The 26,291-nt window shown below is 42.5% G+C and overlaps 1 protein-coding gene across 1 annotated transcript; it reads left to right on the top strand.

The window, feature by feature from the left end:
• LOC115017562 (sodium/potassium-transporting ATPase subunit alpha-1-like) lies at positions 1-25,905 on the top strand. The gene is made up of 23 exons (XM_029446133.1): positions 1-215; positions 8,849-8,965; positions 9,788-9,847; positions 11,129-11,230; positions 11,420-11,521; positions 11,749-11,862; positions 14,806-14,940; positions 15,895-16,012; positions 16,148-16,416; positions 16,494-16,802; positions 18,826-18,960; positions 19,466-19,661; positions 19,761-19,936; positions 20,090-20,226; positions 20,547-20,697; positions 21,847-22,015; positions 22,106-22,260; positions 23,037-23,160; positions 24,126-24,271; positions 24,369-24,499; positions 24,913-25,014; positions 25,168-25,259; positions 25,557-25,905. Exons 1-23 carry the CDS (start codon positions 204-206, stop codon positions 25,583-25,585), a joined length of 3,081 nt encoding a protein of 1,026 aa, XP_029301993.1. The 5' UTR covers positions 1-203; the 3' UTR covers positions 25,586-25,905.
• Positions 25,906-26,291: the final 386 nt, after the last annotated feature.

Here is a 26,291-nt window from a genome sequence, read left to right as displayed (position 1 = left end):
GGCTGCGACGGCGCGCTCGCGAGCTCGGATGTGTGTTCTGGAGGAGTGACACGTGCTGAACAAAAAAAACAAAAAAAGAACGGACACATCCAGGAGTTTTATTTTGTTTTAGTATTTCTTTTTTATTGTACATAATTTTAAAAAGGTGGAATTTTGTTTCACAACTTTTTACTGGGAAGAATTAGGTCCACGTCTTAGCAACCATGGGACGAGGAGTGAGTATAAATGTTCTCTTTGTTTCAATTCGTAGACGCTAATATATGTTCATATTGAGATATGTGGTGGGGAAAAGGTGGATTTAAAACTTCGCCATTCAACAAGTGGTTTACTAAATCGATGTTGATGTTGTCACGGGTGGAGGTGGAGGATCACATGTGTTAAGATAAGCAACAAGCCTCCTTCCTCTCTCAAAATGCCTGCTGATGATTGAAAGTACTTTGAGGACTTCCGTGCTTTCAGCCCCCAAAGCACAAGACCCTCTTTCATTTAACTAAAAGATGAAATTAACGAAAGAAATAAGTTTCCAACGCTCACAAAGATGCTTCTGAGTGCCTTCAAACAGGCTCGGTGTCCGGTTACATAACGGGAAGATCTCAAACGCCTGGACTGTCAAAGTTTCACTAGCTAACGGAATTAGCTGCGACGGTACAGCTGTGGAAGTAAAGCCGTTTGAACTGAGAAAATAACGGCTGCGGGGGTTATTTCACGGCTATTTTGGTCTCATTTGAGTCTAAATATATCCAGAATACGTGTTCTGAATTCATGACGGATACATGAAGTAGTTTCAATAAACAAACGTTAAAGTTTTGCCATTTTCAAACATTTAGCTTATTTTAATGTGCCACTTTTTTTAGCAGCTGTGTGCGCTGGGCATGATGGCAGTGGGAGGGAATACGTTAAAAGTCCAACCCACGTTTTTCCTCTGCTGGGAAATTTGATTAATTTGATCCATTTTATCTGAAGTCAGATCTGCACACCTTTTTTTTTTTTTTTGTGGGAGAATAGCTTGAATTGTGGCTGCTTTTTTTAGGCTGACACACAGGTGTGACGCAAATTCGAAAAAATGGTATTAAAGTGAATGTAGTTTCAGGAGTAAAGCATGTAAAAAGGTGAATTATTGATTATTTTGATCACCACCTTTCAACACTTGATTATCAAATATTAAAAATATGAAATGTGTACCATCTAGCAGTAATCCCCCACTGACATATTATTGATCTTGCAATTAGTACATATCATATCACACAACAATAGTCAGAAAGTTGTACCTCCACATTGTGATGTCAGGTTTCAAGCTCAGTAAGAAGATCTCCATCTTTTCTCTCTCCCCCCCTCCCTCCCCTCCTGCGGGAGTGTTTGGTTTAAGATGGGTGTGTTTTGTGTATTTCTGTTGGTAAAATCTTTGATTCACATGCATTTTGTTTGTCCTGTTAGTATTAAAAAGTGACCATTATTTGGCTGTCATGTCAAAAGATGATAATTTGACCCTTGCAGATTTATCAGCAGCCCTTCTGTTATTGTTCTGTCATTTTTTCACAAACTAAAATTGTATGGGATGAAATTGAACCCTGTTGTGTGACATATCAGTTATCGCCACACCCTGCCATGCTGCGCAACACAAACACTTGTTATAGATTCAGCCTGCGAGGGATGGAGAGTTAGATGGAAGGAGTGAAAGGGAGAGGAAGACGGACCAAGCGAGATCTGGCGGGAGATGTGAAGCAGAATGCCTCATTCATTCTTGCTTCCTTTCTCCTTTTCTCCATTTAGGATTCTGAAAATCTTTGCTCGTTCTCTCTTGGCTCCTATTTCTTTTCTTCTCCCATATGTGATGAAAGAAAAAATGCCCTGCCCCCATCCAATCTCCTTCCACTTCCCCACTGTGTCTCCTTTCCTTGCCCCCTCCTCTTCTCTCCTCCAATACGTTCAGTGCTGGCACAGACAAATAGCTAGACTTGGACGAGATGAGCGCCACTAGACAGCTTTCCTGGTGCGAGGTGGAGAGGGAGGAGAATTTGTTTTGTTGTAATGGAGAAGAATTAGGGCAGTGCACAGGTTCAGGTACAGGTATGAGAACAGTGATTATTTTTCCCAGTTTCCGCTCTTGTTTGGAACATGCGTCTCACTCATTTCAAATAGGAAATCACCCCTTCTGCTGGCCTGACATGTTTTTCAGTGTTCTCTCATCGCATTGACCGTACAGTACAATAAACAGAAAAAAGCGAGTGAGCTGAGAGGAACGAGAGGAACTGATTGCTTCAGAGAGGGAGGTTGGTCGGAAACACCAGTTGCCGCATTGCCACCATTGAGCAACTTGGCACCCAGACATGATGGCTAGGAGGGAGAAATGAGGCTGGGGAGGGGCTGAACAATCATGTACTCTGAAGGCTCCATTGCAGATCTTTAAATTAAAGGATGTTTTGGAAAGGGAAGCAGGGAAACCAAGCTGTAATTCATCTATATTTTAGTGGATCATTTCTCTTTTCTGAAAGAATTTAGGTATAGAACTTAAAAGATATATTAACCCATCACTCGTCCTAACCGCTGTCTGCGATGCAGAGCAGGAATTGGGAGACAGCTGTCGCACTCACAGGAGGAGAGGTGGGGGGGAGGGCAATCAAACTGAATATTTCATAATCTCACCTGAATTAACCTTTTCTACTTTTTCCACCAACTGGCTGAATTATAAAGTAGGGAAGGCAGCCATTTAAAAGGCATATTCCATTCCAAAATGTGTACTTATGAAAAAATACCAGTACCTTTTTGAACTCTTTAGGTATTAAGATATGGCACTTTGAGATGGGGACATTTGTGTGAGGAAATGAGGAGAAACTTGTTGTTTGGCTCTCTTTCAGGTATTAGAAGACTCACTGGGAGAGTGAAAACAGTACATATTTTGATGCAGTGATGGGGGGGGGGGAATAAATTGCATCTGAGATTTAAAGTAAACACATTTATTTTTAATCTCCGTGCACAGTTTGAAGGTATGTTAATGAGCAGATGAGCGGAGTTGCTGGTAATCTATGGGATCAGGCAGCATCTCTGGGTGAAGGTACCACTAGTCGTAAGAGTAGTCGTAAGAGGATTTTGCTGATACCGTGGTGTTTGCTTTTTTTAAATCAAATGTTTACAAATGTACATTATGTAACTGTAGTTCAATCGGACCCGTCTTTGGAGAGATTTTTTATGGCGCGTTTCTTTTTAGGAGAAAGACAGTGATATCCCCCCAACGGAGGATCTATGTCTTTAGTGGCCAGAGATGGCAACACATGACCATAAAACCAACTTTCCCATCTCAGAGGGAGGATTCTGCTGGTTATTTTTCACACTGTTCTTCCCACTGTGAGCTGACCTAGCACGTCAGCCCTCGGACACTTTTCATCTCAGCCAAAGGGGCACCCCGACTCCACCTTCACATCCATTCTTTACAGTCCGTTTCCCTCTTGTTCTCTCTGTTTGTACCTGTCTCTCTCTCTCTCTCTCTCTCTCTCTCTCTCTCTCTCTCTCTCTCTCTCTCTCTCTCTCTCTCTCTCTCTCTCTCTCTCTCTCTCTCTCTCTCTCTCTCTCTCTCTCTCTCTCAGGATTTAACATTCTTTCCGCTTGGCAGTCATTGTGTATTAACCAGGGCTTTTGTCACACGCCACCCCTTGTCTGTGACAGAACGCAGCATACTCCCTCTCTTCTTTCTCTTTTTCACACTCACTCCATCCCAGGCTCCCTTCCCTTGTTGTACCTTGTTTAATTTGTCTTTGTTTCTGTTTCCCTAGTCTCTTTCTCTCTTTCCTTTCCTTGCTCCCAGTCTTTCACACGCCACCTCTCTGTCCGTCTTTGCCTCTGTTTAGCTGAGCAGCTTGAGCCTTGCGATTTTAGTTTACTGTGACAGCTCTTTGAACTTTGCAAGCCTGTTGCTCATCAAAAGTGGAACATTAAAAATAACTCCAGAGCACACAGTTCCTCTGCCGCTGTCCATGCATCTCCTAGATGAGCAAATATGACATTTTCCATGACAAAAGAAAGTCATGTCATAATCTAGGTCTCAAGTACTGTAGCCTGACTCAGTTTGAATATTTGAAACAAATATGTGAGACATTCAGCTTTTCCCTCTCTTGAGGAAATGATACAACTTGTAGCTATGGGGGTCTTGGCCAGTTAAAGTAAAGGAAGTCCTGAAAATTAAAATAAATTGATTTACTGGTTCATTCATTGTAGTCCAGAGCTGCTCCACGTTGCCTGTTCAGTTCTTAAATGAACAATTTACCATAAAGAGTTGGTAATGTATATAAATGTATCTACTTTTAAAATAGTGCTTTTGTCTTGTAAAATGACATAAATTATTTGCATACACTTTGATATATGAGGGATTAACTAATGCATATTCGGCAAATAATCCAAATGAACACAAAGCTCTTGAAGAAATACTTGCGTGTGTTCTTTGCAGAGGATTGTGACTCGATGAAAGTTGACATTTCTTTTTGTTCATCACATTTTAAGTTCCTTAAGAACTGCATCTGTGTCAGCAGCAGGATGCCATACTGAACAGGATTGCAACCGTAACATTTTAGGAATGTTGCTTTCCCAGGTTAGCAGAAATTACAGTGCCCGAAAATGTCAACACTTTTTTTCAACACTTTTTTGGGAGATGTCACTGGTGAGATGTCACCACATGACATGCAACAAACAAAAGCACTGTAAGTCGATGCTGGCAGTTTGCACATTTCTCATGTCTGTGGTGTGCGTCACCCTGGCAGTAGGAGAGTGCTCACAAAGTTTCAAACAAGGAAATGCATTGATTCATTCATTCACTTTTGTTCTGCTGGAAGAAGGCTGAAAGTTGCACAGGACGTGAAGAGAGTGTTAAACACGGCCGCGTGGAAAAAGAGGAGTTTGGAGGAAATGAAAGGAGGAGGGAGAGAAACGGGGGAGGACAGAGGGGACATTGGGAGAGGGGGGGGGAGGGGCTACAACACTTGACTCTGTCCATTCACAGATCTGAAGAGGTGTGGCAATAGTCGCCGGTAGCAACGTGTGTGTGTGTGTGAGTGTGAGCAGAGCTTGTATCTGGTGAAGGACAGTTCATAGGAATTCAGGCCTGTAGAAAGTGTGTGTGCTTTAAAATATGCGAGCGCTTGACCGAACGCTCTTGTGATGTTTGTTTGAGCCTGTAGGACGCCGTTCTCTCAGGCGAGAAAAAAGGGGGTAAGGGGGAGAAGAGGCCTCAAAAATTCTTTGTTGAGTTGTGTTTTTTTTGGGGTTTCATTGCTATTCGGAGAGGCTCGTTCATTCAAATATTTGAATGGTTCTTTTCCGTGTCCTTCTCACACAAATCCTGGATTTTCTCTCCTTGTTTTTTCGTTTGACATGCGTATTTCAACAAAAGTTCCAATAGAATTTCACTCAGTTTCCCTTCTAAATGTATGCAAGTTCAGTTTGCAGCCTTAAAAGGTTCCCTCTTACTGCTCTGCTGGTATAACTGAACATGACGTCACTGACTGAGGCATTTCAGTCTGTAATCTGCACTAAGTCTGTGATCAAATTCTGTAGTATGGTTGACACTAGTGCAACCAAGCACCCGTATATAAGCTACTTTTTTGTCAAGTTTTATTCCTTGGCCGTAGTCCATTCTTGAAAGTAAATGCCTCACTGTCGGATAAAGTGGCCCACATGCCCGTGTCTTAACAGTCACATGAAAAGATTTCTGAGCCTTCTGTGTTTTTAATGCAGATTTTATGAAAGTTGTACAAAAGGCTATTGTTCCGTGTCCAGTAGGCGTACATGGTGCACATAATGTGTGCATATACACGTGAGAGATATTCCACACCAGTTTTATGTCGTTTGTTTTTCACCGGAGGAAATGCTGCTCCACCACGCCATCGCTTTGCTGTAGAAGAGCAGCTTTCCATGTCCATCCTCGTACTTTAATTATTTAGATCAAACGGGACCCTCCCTTGAACGCCCTGCACACGGGTGTTTCGGCAGCTTGCATGGTTGTGGTGGTCGCATTGCCGCTTTCATCGCACACTTTATAAAGAGAATGTCAAGAGCAGACGCAGGAGGACTGTGCAGCAGCTCTGGTTTCAGGTGTGAGCAAATGCTGGTCTCCCCATGGGAGCAGCTTTCCACAACATCTTAAGTTTAAACGTTTAAATATCAGCTAACATTTCTAATATGGCATTATCTTGGTCTATTTATTTACTTGAAGTGGTGCTCTTGAAATGCCAGTCTTTGGAATCTTGCAGATATACAGACCTCATTGGTTGCCATTAAAACTCTTCAGGTAACCAAAGAGTGAAGGATTCATGTTCGTTAGCATTGTTGGATTGCTGTTATGTGTCGTTTAGAAAATACACCTGTTGATATGGACCTTCTTTACTAATGTCTTACTTTAATTTGTTTGTGTTATGTTCAAATCTCACAACTGAATGCTTTCTACGACAACTTTTATTATATTCTGACCTACTGTATTTTTATGCTACAGGCTATATGACCAGGAAACAATATATTGAATATGTTAGTGTTTAAATGACACTCAATTAACTACTAGTACTTCAGTTGTTGGACATAAAACTGCGTTTCAACTTGGAGCTCTGGAACACTGAATTATTTGCCTACAGCCAGATGGCCCCTGGGGGCCCCGGGGGTCCAGAGGCTAAGATCTGGCTGCAGTGATCCAGAACCAGGCTCAGTGTTTTCCCAGCTTAGCTGGCCAGGGGGCTCGATCAACAATAACAACATGTGCTGGGATCACATACTCTGCTCTGTTGAATCCCTGGGAAACTTTAGAAGGCTAATGCAGTATAACAACAATATTAGTTAGCATATTTCCATGACTGGCAATGTGTGCAGGATGTCCATATGTGGTCATACTGCTGTGGATGAGCCACTCTTGGGTCATTTTGTGTCAAATATATTGCCTAAAGAGTTTTAAAAATGGCCGCTCCACACGGTGGTGTTGCACCTCTGATCCTTGTTCAGAGCTGAATTATAGATAAGCCTTAACCGCTAATCAATGTTGGCTACTCGTGTTGTGATCTCATGTTACCTACCTGAAACACACACAGGCTTAACTTTCTCTCCCTCTCTGTGATTAACACAGGAAAGCGCTCGCATATTTTAAAGCACACACTTTCTACAGGCAGGCTTGAATTCCTATGAACTGTCCTTCACCAGATACACAAGCTCTGAATGATTTAGCACTCCCTTTTACCGAATTGTTGGACTTCTTTAAATTTCACTTAAGCACCTCTTCCGTCTCCCTCCCTATCTTACCTTCTCTCTGTCACGCTGTCTCGCACACCCTCTGGCTTACAGCCGTCTAGAAGACACTATCTGTGTTGCCCTGTCGGCTACAGTGGCAGCTGATAATGAGAGGGGATGTATGTGGATGAGACAGCGGAGAGAAAGGGGCAGAGCAGAGGCTGACTGTCACTCTGTGGCAAAGCGCCCGAGCTGATGGTGTGATAGGAGACGTCAAGTGAGAGAGTCTCACAAATGAAGCATATTTCTTTACTTGGATGGTGTGCGTGTTTCTGTGAGATCCAGGTTTGTTCTCAGTCTAATTAAAATCTTTTTCTGCCTACAGTGAAATCATTTCTGTCAGTTAAAATCAACAAAATGTCCCCAAGTGTGATTACCAGTAAATGACTCCAGTGTGGTTTATTGTTCCACTGGTTTGGCAGCGTAATTGGCGAGGCTACGTTTTGGGAAGCCAAAAGTGTTTTTTCTCACTCAGACTGACGCCCTTTATTGCAAACATGAATTTATTTTTCTTCAGGATGCAAGATGTTAATATCCTGGGTTTAACTTGTATACTGCGGATTAATAATAATCAAAACACACTTGGCAAGCAGAGTTTCAGTCCAATTGTCCAAAGACCAAAACAAAAGGAAAAACGTTTATAAAAGCTGCTCTCACAAAAAGTTTGCGAAGTGCTGAAAAAGTGGATCCCCATAGAGTTGTTTTTCTGTGGCAGATGGCACTGGTGTCCATAAAGCCGGGATCCAAGACTTCTCTTTCACTCTCTGCTCATCCGACAAGGCTCTTGATCTCACAACCTAACTGCATGTGACAAGTACAGAGGTGCCTCTTTTTTTCCTTGGACCGTCTGTTTTTGGCAGTCTGTCGCCCCAATTTAGGCCACAGTTCTGTTTCAAACTTGGCTGTTTGCTCTTTTTTTTTTTTTTTGGTGCAGTGACCCAAATGGAGTCTTAGAAAGATGCAATATGACCAAATGTCTTCTGGCATTTTGAGTCATCAGACGTGCTCACGTTGCATCAGACACGCTTCCGCAGTGGCCCTTTTGTTGCCACACAGAAAAGTTGTGAACAAGTGACTTTTTTGCTTTTCATTAGCTTTCAGTGTTTCCCCTAGGTTTACTGCTTTGGGGGGGGGTGGGGTGCAGGGGGTTTGCTGTCACTGTCTGGGCTGGATAAGGTCCGTGCAACGGCGGGGTGCGTGCGTGGCGTGGTTTCTATTTAGTTCTCCCTCTCTCCTTTCCTCCGCTCTGTAGGTGTGTGTGTGTCAGGTGCAAAACGGAGCGAAGGAGAGAATGTGAATGCGCAAAGTAGACAGTACAAACTGAAACGTGCACATAAATTAGATCAATAACATAAGCGTTTAGTTTATTTAATAAAAGAGCTCTGTCCCCTCCCAAGACGATGGTAGGGGAAAGACTGACATTTAACTGTACATCTTCAGGCTCCTAAAAGTACTCCATTTAAGGCTTTAATACAGGCATGGTCGATATCAAGCTGTGGGTACATGTGGCTTGGTCTCTGCTGAGGGCAGTGTTGCTCATAATTATTATGTGACTAAATAATATTTAATACTTTCTCCTCCGTTGTGTTTCCAGGAGGGACGCGAGCAGTATGAGCTTGCTGCGACCTCGGAGCAGGGCGGCAAGAAGAAGGGGGCGAAGGGGAAGAAGAAAGAGAAGGATATGGATGAACTGAAGAAGGAAGTAGATATGGTGAGTGTCTCAGCTTCACTTTTGTTCTTCTCTCTTCTCCTTGGCCTCAGGCGCTCTTCCTCTCATTGTCCACATGACCATATCCTACCATTGTGTTGCTTTTACTACTTGTACCGTTGCTCCTTTCATGTACCTCTTCTTGGCATCTCTCGCTCTCTCGCTCTCTCTCTCATGTAAAACCACATACAAACACTAAAGATATTATAATAAATGTAGGGTTCTAAAGTACGACAATGTCAAAATTAAAGGCATGCAAATGTTTTTTGTTTTTTTTCACATTTGACTCTTATGAAGCTATATAATATATACTTAGATTACTGGATCCATTACAGCTTATTATTTACTTGAGTATAACATTAAATTCTAGGTTTCACTGTATGGTGTCATATTTTAAATGTGGCTTCTTAAAATTGCAGGTACATTGAATTTGGACTTTTTTTCTATTCTTCTCTCACCTCCTTTCATGCTCCTCTTTTCTTTATGTATTGCTCACCTGCCATTTTCCTCCTGCTTATTTCCCTTTTATCCTTTCCTTCTTTTTTTCCCTCCTCCTTCCCTTTCTCGCTTTCTTCTTACCTCCCCGTGTCTTTTGTTGGCTCCTCATCTATTCATTATTTTCTATTCACTGTGAATGTTTCTCTGTCATTGTTGTGGCTCTACCTTGTGAGAGGCAGTCAATTTAAAATGAAAGGTCAGCCTCACACAATGAGCTGTATGTCACCGGCTTTACACACACATGCATATAGTGGATACCCACACGCCATCAGACATAGACACTGGACTGACGCCACCTTTTCTTTTCTTTTCTGTGTGTCCCCGCAGGATGATCACAAGCTGACCCTTGATGAGCTCAATCGCAAATATGGAACAGACCTCAACAATGTGAGTGGAAAATGTGCTGTATTATGTGTCAATGTCATTTTGAAAAGAGTATTTCTATCCAGGTTATCACAGATCTGATAAATATTAAATACCAGCAGAATACTGCCAGTACCTTCCATTTTTCTCTCGAGTCCGTCAGCTGATACTCAGTGACTGAATGATTAATGCGACTTAGAAGAGGATGTGATCAGCTCTCCCCGGGTTTCTTAAACAAAGTTATTGAGCGTGAGAGAAAGATGGGGGGGGGGGTTAGCGATTAATCGTTAAAGACATTTTTCATGTAAAAGTAGCAGAACATTTTGTTTTTCTGTTTTAAATCATATTAAAGTGATTCTCTTTAGGGTTTGGACTGACAAACATGACATTTGATTGACATTGATTAATCTAGAAAATCATCTGAAGATTATTCAATAATGAAAATAGTTGCAGCCCTACTTTGGACAGGGCCAGGCTAGCGGTTTCACCCCCCCCCCCCCCCCCCCCCCCCGTTTCCATTCTTTGTGCTAAGCTAAGCTAACAGGCTGCTGGCTGTCTCTTCATATTTACCGTACAAATATGAAAGTAGTATCGATCTTCTCATTTAAATCTCAGCAAAAAAGCAAGTAGATATTTTCCAAAGTTTCAAACTAAATCTTTAATTGTATACAGTGAACATTGGAAAAAAACAAAAACACTTTTATAGCCACTTCACAACAGGTTGATGAGTTGCCTGGTCAGTGTGTTCTTGTTGTGCGTTTGAAGCATGCAGGATCCTCTCCTGTCTTTAAGACCAGCCTTCACCTTTCCCACCACATTCACACACGCCAACTCGCCTTCTTTCCTCATGCAAATGTTCTCCTGATCCTGGAGGAAAGATCAAGGAGAATAGTTAATCAGTGACTCTAAACTGGTGTGTGTGTGTGTGTGTGAACTTGTGAATAATGTATTAGCTGCAGAAGCCCCTTTGCCCTTATTTCATATGATTCTATTTGCCTCATCTTTACTCCTCTCCTGTAATGTCCTCCTTTCCTTCTTCCTCCTCCTCACGTTTTCTTCCTACCTGCTGATGAAGGAAATGGCCCTGTTTTTCTGTTGATGTTGTGTTGCTAGGCAACTAGTAGCACCTGCAGTTTCCCTTGGACTTAAATATGTGCCATGGAGTTGGTGTGTACATGTGTAGTTGGCTGGCAAACAATAAGCTTGTGCCTAAAACGTGGTTGTTTATCTTCCAACATGTCAACACTGACACGTTTTAAATTATCTGGCCGAGATAACTAATGGTGTGTCTTCCTCTTACATCAGGGTTTGACTGGTGCGAAGGCTGCTGAGATTCTGCTTCGTGATGGGCCCAACGCTCTCACTCCTCCTCCCACCACCCCAGAGTGGGTCAAATTCTGCAAACAGGTATCTTTGTTGTAAATTGCACAGAGAGCATGTGTATAGTTGTTGACATTGACGCCTTTTTCAAGGTCTAAAGAAGGCATCTGCGTTAACATTTTAAACATAGCCTCAATCGCTTAATTTTCTCTTAATCTTAAAGGCACTTGCTCAATTTTCAGGCTTAAAAAGTCACTCTGTTGTGTTTTCCTGCAGATGTTTGGAGGTTTCTCCATGCTTCTGTGGACTGGTGCCCTCCTCTGTTTCCTGGCCTATGGTATCCAGGCTGCAATGGAGGATGAGCCTGCTAATGATAATGTAAGAAAAGGTCCTTGTAGTCGATGTAGTGTCTTGATGTAACAGTATGGTGCATTCTTTAATCATAGCTTGATGTAACACCTAACAATTGCCACGTCATCCGACTACAATTTCATACAATGTGGATGTTTTTATGAGGCCAGAGCATGTTTTAAAATGCATTCAGTGTGTAAAGTGTGTTGGTGCTATGAAATGTTGATTAATGTATACATTTCTGACGTTCACAGTTGTACCTGGGTGTGGTGCTTTCTGCTGTCGTCATCATCACTGGTTGCTTCTCGTACTACCAAGAGGCCAAGAGCTCCAAGATCATGGACTCCTTTAAGAAGCTGGTCCCACAGGTGCCCCCCACATTTTAAACCTTTATTCATTTCATCTATTTCTCTTTATTTAGCTTTGATCAACGTTTTGTACATATTCATAAATATTCTCAGTTCACAACTAATGAACAGAGTGTAGTAAAAACGTCACCATGTCAACTCTTCATTTCAATTCAAGGTCTTATCCACTTTGTGGAACAAAAACAAAAGAGTCCTCTTGATATCTTGCGATTTTTTGATGTCAGAGGGAGAGGACGCTGGCGCTGCTTTTTCGCATCATGCAGACTGTCAAAGTCTTATGGCTCTATTCTTCACCGCCACGAACGCCTCCCTGCCGCTGAAATACTCCGCAACGGAACTACTGCGTCTCAGATCAAACTTCACTCACTCAATCACACCGTGTTATCCCCACTGCCCAAAGCAGCCACCTATGTGCCACTTGAATGCTTGAAATTAGCTATTTTCAATGTAAGATCTCTCACCAGTAAGGCCCTGCTGGTTTCTGACCTCATTGTGGACAGAAAGCTCGACTTTTTATGCCTCACCGAGACTTGGCAACAGCCTAATGACTTCTCTCAGTTAAATGAAGCCGCTCCACCGGGCTTTACCTATATGTGTAAACCCTGCAACACTGGGAGGGGGGGTGGTCTCGCCTTGCTCTACCGTAAGGACATCAAAGTCACTGCTGTCACTGTCCCCCATCACTCTTCCTTTGAATGTCTAGCTGTTAAACTCTCAGGCCCCAAACCCATCATTATTGTCACCATCTACAGACCACCAAAACCCTCTGCTGTTTTTCTCACTGAATTTTCCTCATTCTTATCTGCATGTGCAATGTCCCCCACTGTTATTCTCACTGGAGACTTTAACATCCACATTGACTACCCATCCAGTGTTTTTGCCAATGACTTAATCTCACTCAACTGTCTTAGTATTGCACAACATGTTAACTTTCCTACCCATAATAAAGGCCACATACTGGACTTGATCTGCTCCACTGGCATTACTCCTTGTAATGTCACCGATGCCAATGTCTGACCACAAAGTTGTGCTCATTGAGGTTCACGCCCCCCGATCAAAAGCTAAAGAACAACGGATCATCTCCTTCAGAAATATCAAACACATTGACCCCACAGATCTCACCACCCTGATCAACTCCTACCCCATCCCTCTTCCATCCTCTTCCTCTTGCTGACTTGGTGAGTCACTACAATGTCTGTCCTCCTCGCTTGATGCCCTGGCCCCCGTCAAAACCCGCACAGTCGCCTTTGCCCACGCCGTTCCTTGGTTCACCTCCGACGGCTCAAAACAACTGGTCGGCCGACCGGACTATCAGTACACACCCAAATCTATGCTGATCACCTACATCACTACAAGAACGTCCTCTCCACTGCCAAATCCACCTACTACTCCAACCTCATCAGCACTGGCACCGGTAACACCAGAGCCCTTTTTTCAACAGTCAGCCACCTACTTCAGAACCCTCCCTCCTAATATCTCCCCTGAACACTGCACTGGCTTTCTGCAATTTTTCAGCTCCAAAGTAAGCAACAGCCACCTACAGCTGGCCTCATCAGGCGCCCCCTCGACGGACCCACTCTGGGAGGCCACCATGGTCCAACCACCCACCAACACCCTCTCCAACTTCACTCCAGCATCAGAAGCCACCATCTCCAAGCTCATTTGTAAAGCCAAATGCACCACCTGCCAGCTTGATCCCCCTCCCCACTGCCGTCCAGTTCCCCCATGATCACAAAAATAAGTAACTCCTCCCTCATTTCTGGAACTGTACCCCCCACCATCAAAATGGCTGCAATCACACCCACCCTCAAAAAACCCAATGCTGACCTTAACCACTACAGGCCCATCTCCAACCTTCCCTTCATTTAAAAAACCCTTGAGAGGGTGGTTGCCGCTCAACTCCAGTTCCACCTCGACTCAAACAACCTCCATGAACCCTTCCAATCTGGTTTCCGCCCGATGCACAGTACCGAAATAGCTCTGGGTAAAATCACCTCCTCCGTGCAGCTGACTCTGGACTGCTCACCATCCTCCTCGACCTCGACCGGAATGCCTTCTTCCATATCCGCAACATTTCCAGACTCCGCCCATCCCTGTCACAATCCAGCACTGAAGTCCTGGTTAATGCATTTGTCACATCCCGGATTGACTATTGTAATGCTATCCTCTCTGGCCTACCCACACAACTACTCAACAGACTCCAAATCATTCAGAACTCTGCTGCTCGGATCATTAGCCACACCAAATCGTCTGACCACATCACCCCCATCTTCATCCAACTTCACTGGCTCACTGGATTGATTACAAAAACCTTCTGCTCGCATACAAAGCCCTCAACAACCTCGCCCCCACCTATCTCTCAAACCTCCTCCAGGAATACACCCCCTCCCGCTCCCTGCGCTCATCCTCAGCCGGACTCCTGACTGTCCCCACCTCCCGCCTTAGCACTATGGGAGCCAGGGCTTTTAGCTGCACCATGCCCAGGCTGTGGAATTCTCTGCCTCCACACATCAAACAGTCTGACTCCATTACGACTTTCAAATCTCACCTCAAAACCCACCTGTTTAAACTGGCCTACTCACTCTAAAACACAATCAACTTGTTATCACAGATCCTCTTTTCACTCCGTCACTCCACACTCTGTGTTGCCTGTTTTATCTATGTTGGTTTGACTAATTTGTTTGATTGTGTTTCTTTTAAATGCACTGTAAGGCGACCTTGGGTGTCCTGAAAGGCGCCTCTAAATAAAATGTATTATTATTATGTACATCTGAATCTCATTATCCCTCTTAAATAATTGAGGTTAATTAATTAATCATCCTAATTATTATGAGAACCCTTAGATTTGCATGCAAGATGTGGAAGTGGATGCAGCTGAAACAGACAGAAAATAAAGCCGTCAGTCTCCTTTGTCTTACACAAGTACCCTGTCTCGCCTCGTAGCAAGCCCTGATCGTCCGTGATGGTGAGAAGAAGAACATCAACGCTGAGGAAGTGGTGGTTGGTGATTTAGTGGAGGTGAAAGGTGGTGACAGGATCCCCGCTGATCTGCGAATCATTTCCGCCCACGGCTGCAAGGTGGGTGCCCCCGTTATTTTCTTATGTCTAGGAATCAAACCTGGAAAACATTTCTCCATCAAAACATTAAAGGACTTTTTGAATTTCAGTCTGCTGCTGTGCTTTAGTTGACACATGAAGCACATTTATTTGTGTGTTAGTGCCTTGAACCCCTGCGAGCGCAACGTTATGAGAGTGCTCTGGTTAATGAATGTATTTCTTGATTTGGAAACAGTAGCTTTATGTTATTTAATCTTTCTGAGGCCATCGCCAAGATGCTGCTCCGGCAGTCCCTCAAATTCAAGTCATTTTCAAGTTTTTGTTAACTATTATTAAAAGGCTGATGGTTATACTAAAACAGGCTACATATCAATCTATTATCTATCGAAACTAAGCAATTTATGGCTATGTGAAATCTGACATTCAGCGTCCCCATATAACACGAATGGAAATAAGTAGTTTCATAACGACGAGTGACTGTTCCACTGCAGTCGAAATAGGCTTCTTGGATTGAATTATCGTATAGTCGACCCCTACTGTAAAGTAGAGCTTGACCTCGAAGTTTTCCTTTGCAGTCACTATTTTCTTCAATGGACTCATGCTTTTTCATGCGACTAGCCGCAGCCTTATTATGGGGACAAAAAATAAGTCTGTGACCCATTTTGGAAATCGAGGTCTAATAGCAATACTTGACCCAATTATCGTGCGTTTCCATCTGCCTCTGCATCATTCATTCTTATATCTTGTCACCTGCCTCAGCATCATCTGGCTGTTGCTCCATTATCGCATCTGCCCGTCAGATGCTGTTTTAACAGAGAAAAGGGGTTAACATTGGAGTAGAATGTTTGTTTTCCTCCTGAGAAAGAAACATTGTGGCAGCCATCTTCTGTCTTTATATCTTTTCTTTCCTAAGGCGGATGTTGCTACATTGTTTTTCTTTCTTCCATCAATCACGATCTATGTTTTATTTCTCAGGTGGACAACTCTTCTCTGACCGGCGAATCAGAGCCTCAGACTCGTACTCCCGACTTCTCCAATGAGAACCCACTGGAGACCAGGAACATTGCTTTCTTCTCCACCAACTGTGTTGAAGGTATGTCAAAAAAACAAAACATCAAAGCCTTTCAGAGACAGTGATGCATTGTATCTGTAGTTCAGAGACACTGCAGTAAATCATAGATGTTTGCTGTAACAAACAAAAAATAAAATCTAATCATCATTGCTGCAGGAACTGCCCGTGGTGTCGTGATCAGCACCGGAGACCGTACCGTCATGGGTCGCATCGCCACGCTAGCATCTGGGCTCGAAGTTGGACGCACCCCCATCTCCATCGAGATTGAGCACTTCATCCACATCATCACTGGCGTGGCAGTGTTCCTTGGCGTGTCCTTCTTCGTCCTCTCCCTCATCCTCGGATACAGCTGGCTGGAGGCCGTCATCTTCCTCATCGGTATCATTGTCGCCAACGTGCCAGAAGGTCTCCTGGCTACTGTCACTGTGAGTTCTGGTGTTTCTTGTGTATTAAAGTCAGCCACTAACCAGCCACTAACTGACCCAAGCATCCCCATCTGTAGGTGTGTCTGACCCTGACTGCTAAGCGTATGGCCAAGAAGAACTGCCTGGTGAAGAACTTGGAAGCTGTGGAGACCCTGGGCTCCACCTCCACCATCTGCTCCGACAAGACCGGCACTCTGACCCAGAACAGGATGACCGTGGCTCACATGTGGTTCGACAACCAGATCCACGAGGCCGACACCACAGAGAACCAAAGCGGGACCTCTTTCGACAAGAGCTCCGCCACCTGGGTTGCCCTGGCCAGAATCGCTGGACTCTGCAACCGCGCCGTCTTCTTGGCAGAGCAGTCCGGCCTTCCCATCCTGAAGGTAGTTTATTTTTTTTGATTTTATCTTCCTCTCCTGCAATTCCATTTCTCCTTCTATGTTTACTTAAATAAGTCCAAATTTTCAGAACAGAGGTTTGTTCGCATAAAGTAAATTAGGGAAATAATTAGCTCTTTGAACTAAAAACAGAAATCTGTCATCTCATCATTTGTTCAACCACAACAAAGCTTTTTTTATGTTCTCAGTCTTTAGTTTGTGTTCTCATTATGTGGGCAGGATTTAGAAGTTTTGTACGGCTGACTCAGTTTCCACTCTGAATGTGCCCTTCTAGTTTGATAATTACTGTTAAACCAAACACTTGTTCTTTTTCCTGGCTTAATTTCTGGTAATGCCAACACCTGTTCAAGTGCACTTAATGAAAGATGAGTGTTTGTTCAAATATATAATGAGGTGCAAAAGACTGAAAAGTATATATATTTTAAATCATACAAAGTCATGACTCCTGGAAAGCAATGAAGGGGTTACACATTCACTTAAAATGTATTCTTTTTGGTAATTCAAATTTTGAGTAAAAAAGTATAAACAAACATCAATGATGAAAACGTATAATTTTTTTTTAAAAAGTCTTTATTTTCTTTGCTGTCTACATGACCTGAACAGTGTATTTCCCTGTAATTATTATATACACGGATTGATTTTGGATCTTAAAATACGGCATTATACACTTTATAGAGAGGTTTTCCCACTTGTTTTCCAGTTTATATCACTCTCCCTTGAGCTCACATTTTTAAACCACATAATTATTCCTGACTCCACCTCCCAAAACACACAGTGACGAACACAAACACCCAGATGTACGTGCGTCTCTTGGCTCCCAGGCTTTCCTTGGATCCTATTCTCTAGTGTCCACACAGTGTCAATAACCTGTTAGTGTGTGTGTGTGTGTGTGTCTGTGTGTGCATGCGTCTGTCTGTGTGTTAATCACCTGTAAATGTCTGGCTGGCACCACGGCTCTAATTGCCAGTTATTCTCTCTCACTGCTCATTATGTTTGGCTTGACCACAGCCCTATAAACATGACTCTGCTTTTTCAAATTGAACAGGCAACAGTGTTTCCACTGGTAAAGCTTTGTCTTTACCTTAACTGCAGAGGGTTCCAGGCCTTGTTACAGTTTGGCTTGGACAACCATCCCCCAAACCAACACGCCGTGTTTGAAAAGCATGTTTTCATTTAGAAATTGCCAAAATTACAACATTTATCATCAGCCAGAAACTGTAGAGAAAGAAGAATATTGTTGAACCTTTACATTTCCGACGGTCCTTGAACAAATCTTGTGTGACAAATGCTATCGCAAACAAGCGTAACCAAATATAAGGTTAAAATAGTGATATTCATCCAAATCATTTTATTCTACTTCTCTCATTTAACTGTTTAACTGTTAGCACGAACCAGATCCTGTAAAAAAAAGAAAAAACCCATTTAATTCTTCCTTAGGGCAAATGGAAGTTCATAAATATCTTGGCTGAGTCACATGACAATGTGTGAATCAGTGAAACCTCGAATGACCTGCAGACTCTTCACACAGCTGAGATGGATTCCTTTTGTCCAAAGAAATCTAACCTTTTTCTTTTATTATTATTTATGGAACAATAACTGTTATACTACCCAAGCTATTGTGCTTTTTCCATGGAGGTTCAGGACTTGTATATTGCAGTGACAAACACCCTTACTGCTTGTGGTTCAGAGGTGACACCCACAGTGACTAAAATGGGACAATAACACTTTGGCTGAGTTTTGTCAGAACTATATTTCTTTGAAAGATCATAGGAAATTACTTTTTCATTTTCTCACGCCTCCGTAACATTGCTCCCACCACACTACCGCGAACATTCATCAATTACGTCCTCGGGAGACTTTTACAGCGAGGCATTAAGTAATTAAAGTGTATTGAGGAGCTTTGGTATATTCCACGAAACCTAAACTAAAATGTTGGCTTCTGTTACTTATGATTGAACTTGTGCGTATAATTAATATTCTCCCCTTTTTCCCCATCTTCCTCCACCAGAGAGATGTGGCTGGTGACGCCTCTGAGTCTGCTCTGCTGAAATGTATCGAGCTGTGCTGCGGATCAGTGCAGGAAATGAGAGCCAAAAGCCCCAAGATTTCTGAGATCCCGTTCAACTCTACTAACAAGTACCAGGTATGTACGAGGCGACAGCTTGCACCTTAAAGGAATAGTTTGGATCTTTTATGTAGGGATGTATGAGGTTCTTATCCAGAGTCGGAAAAGATCAAGTGCTTCAGGTGCTCTTACAGAAATATTTAATACCGCTTCATTTTTTTGATTGTTTGGAAATGTGATGGATTTTAAGATATTAAATGTCAGGATATTTCCTCCGGTTGACAGTAAATCAAAAATGTGAAAATGATCCTGGTATAAGACCTTTGGAAGAAACTTATCATGTATGACCTTTAGTAACTGACTCCCCGTTCCCAATCTGTCTGTTCAATCCTCAAGTATTTAGAGAAAGCTTAAAGGTCAAGAAAGCCATAAACATAGTTTGTGGCTTGCTGGAATGTTTGGTCATCTGTTTTAAGTTTCATTAACTTTCATTAGAGAAATAAAAGTTGAAAAATGAATCACGCAGCTTAAAACCCGAATGCTCAAACTGACCTGTTTTTAATTCTTTCTGATGTGCTCCTAGCTTTCCATTCACCATAGTGACCCAACTGATGGAGAGACCAAGCATCTGCTGGTGATGAAAGGTGCACCAGAGAGGATTTTGGACCGCTGCTCCAGCATCATGATGCACGGCAAAGAGCAGCCTCTGGACGACGAGATGAAAGACTCTTTCCAGAACGCATACCTGGAACTGGGAGGTCTGGGAGAGAGAGTGCTGGGTAAGGATGGACAGCTGATTGAATTGATTAAAAGAGCAGAAACTCATTGTGCAATTTTTTTCTCATCCTAAACTGCTTCTTGCCTTGTGTCCCTTCCAGGTTTCTGCCACTACAACCTGCCTGATGACCAGTTCCAAGAGGGCTTTGCTTTTGACACTGAGGAGGTGAACTTCCCCACAGAGAACTTGTGCTTCATTGGCCTCATGTCCATGATCGACCCTCCACGTGCTGCTGTGCCCGACGCTGTGGGAAAATGCAGGAGTGCTGGAATCAAGGTAAAGCTCATACTAAAATGGAAATGACTTGTTTAGTTAACATGAAGATATTTCAGTCAGCTTGGTCACATGGAATGGTTGTTAAATGTACAATATATTGGAAGAAGTTGGCCATAATCCTCAGTCTTGATAAAAGTGTTCCCTCTATCCTAGGTCATCATGGTAACTGGGGATCATCCAATCACAGCTAAGGCCATCGCCAAGGGTGTGGGTATCATCTCTGAAGGCAATGAGACAGTTGAAGACATTGCGGCGCGTCTGAACATCCCAATCAACGAAGTCAACCCAAGGTACAGACTACACCGAGGAGCCATTAGATCACAGCTCCACCCTGGAGTACCCCAGAGTCATGTTCTGGGCTCCCTTTGGTTCTGAATGTGTTTGACACTTATCATTACAATATTCCTAAAACTGTTTGTAATTATTCTGATATTGTGCAACTAATTATAAAATGTAACATTTCTTATATTATCCCAAATGTTTCCAACAATTTTCATGCCTAGGGAAATCCCTCATTTCAATCAAGGTAACCGTTTTTGGTTATTGTTTTGATTGAGAAGCCGTTAAAATTGTGCGTTAAAGTAGCTTTATGGCTTTGTCTTCCCTCCAGAGATGCCAAGGCGTGTGTAGTCCACGGTGGAGACCTGAAAGATCTGGCCCCAGAGCAGCTTGACGACATCCTGAAGTACCACACTGAGATAGTTTTCGCCAGAACTTCCCCGCAGCAGAAACTAATTATCGTGGAGGGCTGCCAGAGACAGGTAAACACTAACAAACGAGGAGATGTTTGTGTGTCAGCGAGATGATTCCCCTGCTCTTATGAGCCGCTGCAGTGTTTGCCAAACTGAAACAGGAGTGCAAACACAGCATGTGCCTCCACCTTGTTATGGTAATTCACCAGTGAATGTTTGATTTTAATTTCCCCTAATGCTTATTTATGATTATTGCTTTGGTCTGATGACTAAGTTGGCAGAATAATCAAGCATAACATCTGTCAAGCTGTGAGCTCACTTGAATATTCATGAGTGCATCAGTAGGCAGAGCAAACTCTGTGTAGTGTTGTGTGGACTTAGGCTATGTATTTATTTATTTAAATGTTGTTGTTTTTTAAATTGCCTGATCAAAAGCAACCACAAACATGATATTCATCTCTTGGCCTTTTACAATTAAGAAAACACTGACTACATAATATTTCTGTAATAGTTGAAAAAAAGATTCAGTGTGTTAGTCTTCCTATACTAAAGTTTCAGAGCTACGGTAATGAACACAATGTATTCCAGTGTGTCCCACATGTTTCCTGGAGGAGTGGGAGAAGGAATAGTGAAGACCAAGAACTTAATTTCACTTCAGTTCCTCAGCATCTCTCGGCCACACAGTCTTGAGGAAGCTATTCACGAGGTTATATTTCAAATGTCTCTATTCCCCGGGTTAAAGAGACACAGATTTGCTGAATTAGGTGGAATTAATTATTATCCTTGTAGTTTAAAGAGGTCTCCATATTAAAATTGGGAAACTAATAATCACTGTCTAAAAGTAATGTGACAAATATTTAAAACAGTAATTTTTTCTTTCACTGATTATCTTCACCTCTGTCTCTCCCGTTTTGTCTGTACTGTCACATAAAGCAGATTTTATCTGAAACAGACGCTTTTATCTCATACAGCAGGAAATGATTCTGCGTGACAGTGTTGGTTAAAAAAGAAAAGAAAATGTCACTCAAAAGCATGAATGGTGACTTTTCTCTGAAGTGGAACTGACACATGTTACCTCCAGTCCAAATGGATTTTGTTTTATGCACACACGCATCAATTTGACTTCTCAGCTGAAGTCAAACTTTTGTTTTTGAGAATGGTGACATAAGTATAATTTTCATATGTCCCTCAACGCTTCTGTCTTCCCTCTCTCTGCAGGGAGCCATCGTGGCCGTGACAGGTGATGGTGTGAACGACTCTCCAGCTCTGAAGAAGGCCGACATCGGTGTCGCTATGGGCATCGCTGGATCTGACGTCTCCAAGCAGGCCGCTGACATGATCCTGCTGGACGACAACTTTGCCTCCATTGTTACCGGAGTGGAAGAAGGTAAGACTTACACCAAAGCTCATACCTGCAGAAATGTGGACGTACGAACTGATTCTCCTTTCAATGCTAATTTCTGAATGACTTTGTCAGGCCGTCTAATCTTTGACAACTTGAAGAAGTCCATCGCCTACACTCTGACCAGTAACATCCCCGAGATCACCCCCTTCCTCTTCTTCATCATCGCCAACATCCCTCTGCCCCTGGGAACCGTCACCATCCTCTGTATTGACCTGGGAACTGACATGGTAAAGATGGACAAATGTGCAGCTAAAATGTGGTGCAAGTTAGCGATATCCAAAATCAAGATGATATAGTCATGGTTCCCACAGGTCCTTCAGAGTTTGTGAATTTAAGGAGAAAAAATCAAGTCCTTGAAAGTTTTGGAAAATGGTCACGGGTCATTGAAAGTGCTTGAATTGACATACTTTGTTCAAGAATAGAAATTGAAGTTCTTTTGATCTTTTTTTCACTTAACGTTAGTAAAAAAAAGGCTTCGTTCAGCTGTCTGTGTCTCCCGCAGTTGCGTCATTGTTTCTCGCGCCACCTGCCTCTAAGAAGGTGTTGGAACTTATATAAATTCTCAGTGTTGTAACAGTAATTTACCTTGACATGAGTCTCAAACTCTGCCGTGTAGGGTCCTTGAATTTAAGGCAATTGGGCCTGGAATATCATTGAAAAGTAATCCTGTACAGAACATTCGTTATTGTGACCACAACAAAAAGAAAATATTTATTTAATTCGTTTTTTTAATAAGTCATTTTAATACTTTTTAACATTTAAAAATGCTTGGATTGAAATGGAGACTGAAAGTCCACTTTCATCCTATACAGAAAAGCTAAGCATGTTGATGACTCTAAAGTTTATGGTTAGTTGGGTTCCAGTAATGGGTTGTATGACAGAGCTTTGTGCACCACATCTATTCTCAGCTTTGTGATTAGTGACGACCAAGCTGTGGAAAAATGTTTCTGATTCTGGGTTCTCTAAGTCAACGTGTCAACATTGATTGTGTCCTGTCTCGCAGGTCCCCGCCATCTCCCTGGCTTATGAAACGGCTGAGAGCGACATCATGAAGAGACAGCCCAGAAACCCAAAGACAGACAAGCTGGTGAACGAAAGGCTCATCAGCATAGCCTACGGACAGATCGGTAAACAGACACTTGATGACGCTTTGATTAGAAATCCTAAAGTACAAAATCATACCAGAACAAGAAGTTTGCTCTGGTATCAGCTTCAGTATCTGGGTGGTCCAAGATAACTAGAAGAGTGACCTGCACCAGAAATAGGCTCATACTGATAGAGAACAGGAGTGCGTGTGTGTGCGTGTGTGTGTGCGTGTGCGTGTGTGTGCAGAGCCGTGCTGCTGGCTTTTGATTTTTCCCTCTCTGGTAATGAAGCCAGGAATAGGTTTGAGCTTCCTGTACGACCTTATAAGACCAACATGGTTGTTTTTTATTGAGGCGTTGCCCTTTTCACTTTCCATTACAAAGTATCATTGCACGGATGAGCAGACCACCTATTAACTGTCTCAATAAGGTCATGTTTACTCGCTTTACTTTAGGGTTTGCATTAGGAGGTCCTAAAATGCTTCACCCTCCTGATACATTTGTCTGTTCAGACTAATTCTCCTATTGTGTATCTTTGCATCTTGCAAAACCATTTAAAATAATCAAACTGGCTTCATGGTTTATTCATCTCTTAAAAATGTCCACATTTAATCATTATCACTTTGATTGAGTCTCTAATTATTCAGAAGAAAACCTAATCTCATTGATTTATTTGCTTATTCATCACAACATAAGGTTTAGTCAAAATTCCCCGAAAGACTCACTAATTATGTTTATGTCAATTATTGTTTCATATTCATTGTATTTTTCCCAAAAGACCACACGGGCAATTTATTTTCTTAATCATTTATTGATTCCTGATGTAGTTTCAAATTCTAAATGGACTAATTAACGGCATTCATTAATTCAGTCTGAAACCGCTTAAAAGACAAACTAATTTCAGCCCTTAAATGTAATATTATACAACTTCAGATTGATTCTGCGACTCACTCAAATAAAGTTTGACTTCTTAACTTAATGCCAGCCAATCACATCTCTCCCTGCAGGTATGATCCAGGCGTTGGCAGGTTTCTTCACATACTTTGTGATCCTGGCTGAAAATGGCTTCCTGCCCGGCACCCTGCTGGGCATCAGAGTGAACTGGGATAATAAATATGTTAACGATCTGGAGGACACCTATGGACAGCAGTGGGTCAGTAACATGTATTGCACAGACCACAAGTAGAAGATTATAATGTTGCCACACCCAGCTGGTTTAACGGGTTTCTGATGTGTGTGTGTGTTGTCAGACTTACGAGCAGAGGAAGATCGTGGAGTTCACCTGCCACACGGCCTTCTTCGTCAGCATTGTCATCGTCCAGTGGGCCGATCTGATCATCTGTAAGACCAGGAGGAACTCTGTCTTCCAACAGGGCATGAGGTTAGTACAGAAACACCCAGTATAAAGAGCGCCGGCATCCTCTTACAACTCCGATCTGTTTACGCTTCCATGTAGTACGCTCAAAGTGTAGGTACAGAAGTACTCTCCTCAGCTGCCATCTTGAATGCCATGCCTCCTTTTCCACCTTGTGCTAGCTGCTCTCCTTTCCTATGAAGAACTCCAGATAACCTCAGTGTTTATTCTGTGCTCTGAACCATATCAAGTGTATTTAAAAGGAATTTCAGACTGTGCATCAGTGCCTTGGCTCAGTGTCAACACTTTGAAATCCTGGCACCAAGACGATGAAGTTGTTCAAATCGTAGCTATTTTAAGTCACTGGAAGTGGTTTGTTTGGGTCTCAGGTTTCATTTTTCCCAAACACCGAGTCTTGATTGTTCCCCCGTGTGTTTCAGGAACAAGATCCTGATCTTTGGGCTGTTTGAGGAGACCGCCCTGGCTGCCTTCCTCTCATACTGCCCGGGCATGGACGTCGCGCTCAGAATGTACCCTCTCAAGTGAGTAAAGCCCAAAAACTCATCTCACAATCAGTTAACCAGTAAGCCACATGTAGTCGATTCTGTAAACGTGCTCACTTCACCTACCACATGTTGCTCGCCCAGGCCCGGGGCACTGGATCACGTTCTCATCTTTTTGTGTGTGTTTTCCAGGCCCAACTGGTGGTTCTGCGCCTTCCCTTACTCCCTGCTCATCTTTATCTATGATGAAATCCGTAAGCTGATCCTCAGACGCAGCCCAGGAGGTGAGTCCTTAATCCATGCTTTTATTATCTTCTCATGTATTTTCATACTTCTCTCTCCCTCTGCTGTTGTTTTCCTGCACATTTTTGCCTCTTTCTCCATCCCTGCTGCCCATTTCTCTTGTTTTTCCTCTCCACTTCCCTCTGCCTTGTAGATAAAGGGTGGAGAAACTCAAGTCTTATTCCTCTCTCTTAAAATCTGTCATTTTCCATTCTCTTTATAAAGTATAAAGATCAAATCTACTCAAGAAGTTGCCTCTAAATCCCGTGTTTGTTTGTTTTCTCTCCCTGTGTGTCCAGGTTGGGTGGAACGGGAGACTTACTATTAAAGCCGTCAGTCAGCTCGCATCTTCTCCTCCACTCCCGTCTTTGCATGAAATATTGTCTTGCTGCTCGGAATAAAATTTTAACCTCTGTGAAAAAAAATTGGAACGTGTTTTTATATTAGGGAATGCTTGATACTACTATTAAACAAATACTGAGATGGAACATGCTGATGATGTTGAAAAATGATAATGCTAATAATGACATGAACACTGAACATTGACATGACTATGCGTGCCTTGTTTCTGAAACAGGACCAATTTTCTACATGTTTTTAACAGTTATAAACGTTAAATAAAAATGCGCTCGAGTCAGGTCCCACAAACGTTTCCTGTGCTCATTTATTGTGTGTGTGTGTGTGTGTGTGTGTGTGTGTGTGTGTGTGTGTCCTGTAACTGAAGAAAATCACTGTAGTTTGGAGATAAATCCTGATGTACATGTTTCCCACCCCTCTCCTCAGCATGTGGGATGACCCTCATAATCATAATAAGGATTATTATCTTAATTTTCAGTAATGTCTTCACTCAGTTTCTCAAGGAATACATGGGTAACTCTAAAGAGCCTGATATCTGATAAAAGGACATTTTATAATGGTAGAAAATGGATTTAGTTGACAGGAGACTGAATTAAATGTGGTCTGTACTGTGTTCATATGAGTAATATTTATGATAAATTGGTTGTTTGGCATTTTTATATTTTGTTTAACTCTGT

The sequence above is a fragment of the Cottoperca gobio genome, chromosome 2 (assembly GCF_900634415.1).
Source record: "Cottoperca gobio chromosome 2, fCotGob3.1, whole genome shotgun sequence".
In the NCBI taxonomy this organism is placed as follows: Eukaryota; Metazoa; Chordata; class Actinopteri; order Perciformes; family Bovichtidae; genus Cottoperca; species Cottoperca gobio.
This window is presented reverse-complemented; position numbering and strand designations above follow the sequence as displayed.